This window comes from Periophthalmus magnuspinnatus, chromosome 10 (genome assembly GCF_009829125.3).
Source record: "Periophthalmus magnuspinnatus isolate fPerMag1 chromosome 10, fPerMag1.2.pri, whole genome shotgun sequence".
NCBI lineage: Eukaryota > Metazoa > Chordata > Actinopteri > Gobiiformes > Gobiidae > Periophthalmus > Periophthalmus magnuspinnatus.
In genome coordinates, this window is record NC_047135.1 from 35,858,943 (window position 1) to 35,867,264 (window position 8,322).

At 39.2% G+C, this 8,322-nt stretch overlaps 1 protein-coding gene across 1 annotated transcript; it reads right to left on the bottom strand.

Annotated features, from left to right (window-relative positions):
• Positions 1 to 476: 476 nt before the first annotated feature.
• On the bottom strand, positions 477 to 8,269 carry kif3a (kinesin family member 3A). Its single transcript, XM_033973515.2, has 17 exons — positions 8,124 to 8,269; positions 7,452 to 7,725; positions 6,807 to 6,951; positions 6,639 to 6,723; positions 6,449 to 6,554; positions 6,175 to 6,314; positions 5,878 to 6,075; positions 5,627 to 5,801; positions 5,420 to 5,518; positions 3,619 to 3,775; positions 3,354 to 3,534; positions 2,733 to 2,843; positions 2,536 to 2,661; positions 2,400 to 2,453; positions 1,892 to 1,960; positions 1,673 to 1,803; positions 477 to 1,360 (listed from the first exon to the last, which is right to left on the bottom strand). The coding sequence occupies exons 1-17, from the start codon at positions 8,127 to 8,129 to the stop codon at positions 1,312 to 1,314; spliced, it is 2,106 nt and encodes a 701-aa protein (XP_033829406.1). The 5' UTR covers positions 8,130 to 8,269; the 3' UTR covers positions 477 to 1,311.
• Between the last annotated feature and the right edge of the window lie 53 nt (positions 8,270 to 8,322).

Genomic DNA, 8,322 nt, shown 5'->3' on the forward strand with positions numbered 1-8,322 from the left:
TGTTACCGATTAATTAGATGTAATGTTAACACCTATTTACAGTATATCCATTAATGTCCTACTCTTTGTTACAGACACAAGAAACCTCATGTAAAAACAACGCCACCGCTCGGATCACCACCAGTGAACTTCTGACAGACCTCAGGCTTTGTGCTCGTGCTGCTTTGAGAAACTGCACTCATGGCTGACATCAAGTTTTATGTTGTAACGTAGGCCATGTGCCAATTATTTATCTGTATTTAAGTTAATAATCTGTATTTAAGTTAATTATTTTATTACAAAGAGTATTTTTACATTTATCTAAATAAATCATAAAATCAACCGACATTTTCAAGTTTTTTCCCTTTTTTTTTTAACTTGAGAGTTTAAACGGCCCATATTACGCCATTTTCTGATCAATGTTATAATTTTGTTAAATCAAAAAATACCTGAAGTTGTGTTTTGTTTCATTCACACATGTGTAACTCATAGACCCCGCAGATTTAGACTGAATTCTTCTCTCAAACTGAAAACACAGTTCCACCTTGTGATGTCATCATGTGTTTTTAAACTGCACACACCTTTACTAGAATCATTTGGATCATTTCAGCCCTGGAATTGCCAGTCTGCTGAACAAAAGGTAAAAGGAGCTGTTCACTTGATGACATCACGAGGTGGAACAGAGCGTTTTGAGCTTTGTAGATGTTACATGCTAATAATAAAGTGTGACTCAAACATGTGAGAATGAAACAAAACACAACTCCAGGTCTGTTTTTGAGGAGGAAACCACATTCTATCAGGGCTAAAAGCTCAGAAGAGTCAGTTTTGTGCCACACAGAACCTTTAACGATACAGTTTTTACACTAATAGTAAAGGCAGCAGTTGGGGATATCACCTATTTATTAACAAAGCAACTGTATGTGAGCTAAAACATAGAAAATAATTTAATAAATAAACGCTGCAGAATAGTGTTTGTAAACATTTGACACACATCATGAAACAAAACAAAAGTTGGGTTAAAAAAAAAAAAAAAAGGAATGTGCCTCAGTCCATAACGTCCAGTGCAGTGGCAGCAGCTGTGTTTGTAATAATATAATCCAGGAGACATGGCACTGACAGGAGCGCTGGGGCATGCAGTATACACCTCACTCATGGTCAACAGCAATGAGAACCATGTTTATAAGTTGTGCTAAACATGTACTTCATGTATATGGTTAAGTATACAGTAGCTGAACAGTTCCCCCAAGTGCATTTTCACACATTTAAAGAACAGGCTCCAGCTGTGGACATTTTCTCCTTCACATTTTCAGACACTTGTTACCTAAACTTTCTTTACTGCAGAAGAGATTCGATCACAGCATCTGGCCTTGCTGATCTTTTCCTGTGTGAAGATGAAAGTATGATAATTATTATCAATTAATTCAGGAAGTGTGTATAAAGAAGATTACTCACTACACGACACTTACTGCTAACTTGGAATTAGTCTTTAGTCTAAATATAAGTGTATATAAAATGAAAGCTGAACATTATTCTTGATACGGCCTAAGCCCTGAGACGCTGGTCAAGTTTGCAAAGAGCAGTACAATCTGAAGATAATTAACCACAGTGATTTGTGCCAGTTGAACTAATAAAGAAACATTTGTAAACGTTTGTCTTATGATGATCTTATGAAAAAGACCTACAGTCTAAATACCTCCGTCCTGTCTTCGGACGTCCACTTTTACTGCTTTTGGATGTCCTGGGTCTTTCCAGCTTCATGAGCGACTGCCGCATGCTTTCTTCTGTGTATGCGAGGTACACATGGGACAAGTCCACCTCAAATGGCTGAAATTTGTACAGTTACAATTTGTTCACTTGGTTCATAATAATATAATAATAAACTGTCAAGAACAGAAATAAATGGAGAACATACATCTTTTTCTTTTTTGTCTGGAGCAGGGGTTTGTTTTCTCATGTTGTTGCCAGTGTAAGCCACACATTTCTGTAATTAAGGAGGAAAAGACAAAATGAAACAAATGAATTATCAGACACTATGAGTACTATGATGAGTACTATTATCACATTACACTATGAGTACTATTATCACATTACACTATGAGTACTATAATGAGTACTATTATCACATTACACTATGAGTACTATAATGAGTACTATTATCACATTACACTATGAGTACTATAATGAGTACTATTATCACATTACACTATGAGTACTATAATGAGTACTATTATCACATTACACTAGGAGTACTATGATGAGTACTATTATCACATTACACTATGAGTACTATTATCACATTACACTATGAGTACTATAATGAGTACTATTATCACATTACACTAGGAGTACTATAATCACATTACACTATGAGTACTATTACTACAGTGTTACTACATTACACTCTGAGTGCGTTTACTCACCAACTGCCATTCTCCAATGTCTTCATTCCAGTGAACATAATTTTCTATCATCTCCTATCAAATAAAATCAAAAGTAAATAATTCTGGACCAAAGTATTTTTTATAAATGTGTAAATATCAGTGTACTGCAGTAAACCTGATATTCCTGTGGGATAAAACTGTCTATGATGAGCATCTGCAGACGCAGCTCTCGGCTCAGCTGACGAATGTTTTCTAGGAGACCCTCAATTTCTCTGTGATGCTCCTGCTGCAGATCAGCCATCTAAACCACAAAGACCGTTAACACATAAAACAAAAACATAAAGACGAACATGACACGCAAAACACTCTGACCTCAGACTTGGCAGCCATCAGCATGGTCCACACTTTCTTTAGTTTCTTTGTTTTTCCTTGGGCTTCTTCTTGAAGACTTGTGTACTTTTCTTCAATATCTAGACGTTCTTGCTGTTGGAAGATTAAGACATTTTAAAGTTGAAGTAACGTTTAGTCCTTGTAAGGACATTTTGTTATCCTTATGCTGGCTTCCAATTCAACAGTCCATAACACAACTCAATAAACAATAAACAGATCATTATCTCAACATGTATACAACGAGGTGTGTCTAAATGCACTGCTTAAATACACATCATCTCTTATAAAAACATGAGCCATATTGACCCATGTCCGTCTAATGCTCTTCATCTTCATCTCATCACTAATATTCAAACCCACTACAGTGAAACGTGGTCATCATCAGGTTTATATGATGTCGTCATGTCCTGCTGATGTGTGAGTGAAGCACTTAAAATACAATACTGTAATGAAACATTATTTTATGTAGTGAAAACACAGCTGTATCCAGCCACTTCAGATGATGTTTAGGCACGTTCACTTTATCATAGTGGGACACAGCCAGTGCGTCGGTGCATATGCTTCATCACATTGTAGAATGTGGAAAATAACAAAACAATGCACCTCCTTCTCCTCCAGCTCTTTGCGCAGCTGCTCTGCTCTCCGGCGACGTTCCTCCAGCTCATTGTTGGATTCCTCCAGCAGTTTCTCCTGTTCCTCAGCTTTGGCCAAGAGGTCCACCCCACCAACAATGACCCTTTTCTCCAAACCAGACAGCTTCTCCAGCAGACGGTGGTGCTCCTGTCTGTTGGAATATAACAGCTTTACTGCTAAGTTATGTTGATGTTGTATTTGCGTCGCAACCTTAAAGTGTTTAAAATATACGCACTGAGCTTTGAGTAGGTCTTTTTCTCTTTTCTCCAGCTCTGCTCTGGCCTTGTTCCTTTCCTCTTCCTCCATATCAAGTTTGGCCTCCAAAGCCTTTCGCTCCTCTTCGATCTTTGCCTGCATTTCCACCATCTTGTCAGCAGATACCTTCTTTCTCCCTGTCAGAAAAAGTGGTGCATAAATTGCATATAATATAATAATATAAAGTGTAAAACTTTTGTTAGTAAAAGCAAAAGTGGGTTAAAGATCGATGTAAAGATTAGTTACAGTTTCTAATGAATATAGTTTGTAGTGTAAACTTAAATAATAATAGGATAAGATAGTCTTATACAGTGCTTTTCCAAACACTTAAGTCGGTTTACAATTTCATGCAATGTGGTAAGTTGCTAATGTAGCCACAGCTGCGCTGGGGTAGATGAACGGAAGCGAGGCTGTTAATCTGCACCATCAGCCCCTCCAATCACTCCCATCACTCACATACCACATTCATACTAGGCGAGGTGGGTGAAGTGCATAGCTTAAGGACACAAGGTTAGTCTTCCATCCAAGGACTAACCAGGCCCAGTCCTGCGTAGCTTCTGAGATGTGACAAGATCAAGCTTTGACAAGGAGATTTGGCCGCAACCCAACCTAACTCATGATTAGAGACCACACTGCCTCTAAGCAGCAGATGAACACAGCCACATTTCTGCAAGGCACATTCTTACACCAACCTCTTTCTTCTTCAGTAAAGAGGTGTATACCGTTTCAGAGGCAGCAAATGAGTAAAGGAGGAGAAAGAAGAGAAGCAATGAATGACACATTACACCCAAATATCCATCTGACGACCCACATGAAGGTTTAACTTTGTGCACAGAACAGACCAAGTGAGACTTAATTAAACAACACAAGAAACTCAGTGATAAACTGTGAGACATTGTGACCAAAAGTATTGCAGTGCTGCTCTGCAGATACAGTTTTATTATCAATAAGGGAGGATGTGTGCCTTACGTTTGATCAGGCTGATCACTGAGCACACGTTGCTTTTTGAAGCACATTGTGACTATAGTAACTAATCTGTGGAACCTGGTTAAAGAAAAGCAGCGTGCTCAGGATCAGTGAACAGGAGGTGGAATCTCAGGAGGGGCACGGATGCACATGTTCAAATAAACAAGGAAATAACAGAGCCCTTTTCACACATGCGTTCACACTGTCATAGTACAAAACTACAAAACGTATGTCATACAGCTTATTGATAATGTGTCCGTAGGAAAGAAGTTATATATTCATCCGTCTGTATTACATTAGGAAAAAAAAAAGTTTTTCTTTACCAAACGGTTGAGTGAAGTTATATTTAGTAAAGAGTATTTGACGGGCTCATGTGTGAAATTGGCTTAAGTAGTAAGAGAGAAACAACATGTCCAACTCACGGGCCAGAGGTTTACTCTCTGAAAGAAAAGATACTGAAAGTAAAAGCTCTGAACGGCTCCTGTGTGTGACTGAAAGAGAGAGGCACAGGAGAGACCATGCCATTAGTCATGGCATTACACTGTAACGCTGCTGACCCCTGCCCCAAACCTAATTTCTCCATGAAGACAAGTTAAAAGAAAAAGTACACCTGAGATACGTGCGCAAAACAACGGTATTTTGGAAATCCCCGGGTCCGGAAACTGTTGAATGATAAATATTAGACTAACACTGAAGTTTAAACGTTAACCGCAGATTTCAATCTTCCTCTCAGCTTTAGTCAGTATTTTAGACTCGTACTCATTTTACACAGATAAGAGTCACAGAAACACTCACATAAACCAAACATGACTCACCTCGCCTCCGTCTGCGACCTTCTCCAACTTCACCTGTTTCATCTTCACCTTCATCCATGTCTTCAGATCCACTTCCCTCAGAGCCTGAGATCTCCTCTCCTAGAAGCACAATGTCATTAACCTGCACAAGCGTCGACTGATGTACATTCAAAATACAGGTCGAGAATTACATCATTACAGGTCAATGGAAATAGGCTGCAGAACTACCTTCCTCAAGCTTCTTTTTTAACTCCTCAATTTCTTTCTGAAACTGACGCAGTAGAGCATCTTTAGGATCCTCGTTGATCCTGGCTTTGTTCTTGATATTTTTAGCCCTGTTGGCATAGCGCAGCGTGCTGATGGTCTCATCATAGTTGTAATCAGCAGGACCTATATTTGCACACTATCGAAAAGAAAAGTAGGTCATAACATGAGAATCAACATTCCAGTGGATGGAGCCTGTGTATTTTTCACATTACCATCATGGTCTTGGAGTTGCCGCCCAGGGAGTCTTGCAGAAGTCGTGTCAGTTTGGAGTTCCTGTAGGGCACATGAGTGCTCTTGCCATCCACCAGAGCAGAAATGACATTACCAAGAGTAGAAAGAGACAGGTTGATTTTGGTGGCTTCTTTCAACCTCTGACCTGTAGCCCCTGTTTTACCCTGTCTCTCTGATCCCTGTGTGGGCAAAGACACAGATGAAGTGTTGAGAAAAAATGTTCTATTATGAGAAAAATATTTCTTTTATATTCTTATTGTTGGAGTAAAAATACATACAGCCAGATCAACCAGATGGAGCTTTCCCATGCGCACATGCTGATCTCCATCCACACCCTTCTCACTGCACTCAATAGTAATGGTGAAGATGGCGTGTGAACGGGAGCTGTGTTCATTCATGTTGGTTGCTCCAACTGACCCTAAGAAACAAAATGCAATAATAATCCAATTATAGTCCAGTAACTCAACTTTCCTGTATAGGACCATGTGTGTAAAGAACCAAGTCTGCAAAGCCATATGATTTTTCAAAGAGTCTTGAGGCAAAAATACTTACTGTTTTTGTGCCCAACTGTCATAATTCTATCCATGCCGTCTGCGTTGTTGACAACATAACCAGGCAAATCCTTAATATACACACCAACATCCGGTCTTTCCTTTACCTGTTATGAGAAAATTGCTCAATGTTAAGCCATGCTTTCAAATAATAAAAATAAACAAGTATAACAGTATTTATAACAGTTTACCTCAAGCCGCTGCGTCTGATCTTTACCCAGCAAATCTCGCACCTCTTCATTGTAAATTTCAAGGTATGAAACACGAACCAAAAACCTATCCGTTTACAACAAAATGTATAAATAAAATTGTAATAGTAACAGTATTAACTACTACCTACCCCTACATTTTGCTCATACCTTGTATCACCCTCTGCCTTTGCAATGTGTCCAAATATGTGGGCAAAGGAGTTTGGGATAATGCCTCTGAGCTCTGGCACTGCTCTCACACCCTCCATGGTAAAGGTTTTTCCGGTTCCCGTTTGTCCATAAGCGAAAATGGTGCCTGAAATGAAAAAGGAATTGTTTGTATTTGGAATCAGTAACTAGATATTTAAAATTTTCTTTTTGCTAATACTAATTATCTATCTATCTATATCTATATATATAAACTTTTTAAAATTAAATAATGAATGAAATATTGAATATTGAATTAATTAACGTTATTATGGACTGAGTTATAAGGTGACTCAGTCCCTAATATGGACTGACTCCACAAGAACAAGCCATGGTGAGATTTTGACATAATTTATAATAGATTATGGAATCCACCTGACAATTATGGCCTCACAATTTTGGATTTATGTTATTTATTATTTTAGCTATCATTGTAGCACTGTTTTTGGTGCTAGAGCCCAATCCAAATATAAACATATGAAAGAAAATCACAAAATACTTTTCCTCACGAGTACACAATCTTGTGGTAATTTTATCTCACAAGATCTTGTCCCATCCCTAGTTATTATGAAATAATATGATATGAAAAATGCATTCTCTATAATCTACCATTATATCCTTCCAGCACTGAGTCGATGATGGGGCGGGCAGTGAGGTTGTACACATCCAGCTGTTTACTGTCAGGTCCAAACACTGTGTCAAAGGTGAAGGTCTTAGGGGGCTCGTTGGGAGTTTCCAGCCTGTTGACAGTGATGGTTCCTCGGATCTCGTCCACAATCACGGCCTGTTTGTTTCCCATCAGAATCTCCTTCTGATTCAGGGGGCGACATCGCACCACCACTTTGACATTATCACTGACCTCCTGCCTCTCGAGCTTATTACTCTGTAATAAACACACACATTACATTAGGCCTGTGGTTGAGCCAAGTCAAGAACGTGCTTTAAGTGACAGATAAAGGAGGTTTATTGACAAAAACACGGAGAGGAGGATGTTCTGCAGCAGAGGCTCTGCTGTTTATTGTCACTAGGCAAAACTAAGGCAAAGCATCAATGCTACAAGACGCAGCTAAAAGACAAATAAACCATGTGTAATGCGTGCATTTATGTGTATAAAAGGAGTCAGGTGCAATGTTATCCTGGAAATGTCATCATTTCTAATGATTTTCTGTGATTATGCTAACTGTGCTAGCGGCTAGCGGCTCGATGAGCCGCAGGGAGGAGCCCGTCAAACAAACACATCAAACATGCTAACAGGCTAATCCCAAACATGCTAACACTCACCGGCATGGTCAAACGTCACTTTTATCACGTATGATGAAATGTCAGGAGGCTGCTGTTCTGTGGACGCTGCGTTTTACCCAGAAAATGTAAATGTAGAGACAGAGACAGAGACAGAGCCCATCTCAATGAGACAACAACACCCGACTGCGCATGCGCAACAGCCACAGGCTCACAGCGGTCTGGTCCTTACTGCGCATGC

What these genes read in the sequence shown, in the direction of transcription:
- kif3a (XM_033973515.2), bottom strand. An exon ending in AAAAAAGAAGCTTGAGGAAG is followed by an intron (nt 5,519 to 5,626) that starts GTAGTTCTGCAG and finishes TTGTGCTTCTAG; the next exon opens with GAGAGGAGATCTCAGGCTCT. An exon ending in CAGACAAAAAAGAAAAAGAT is followed by an intron (nt 1,804 to 1,891) that starts GTATGTTCTCCA and finishes TACAAATTTCAG; the next exon opens with CCATTTGAGGTGGACTTGTC.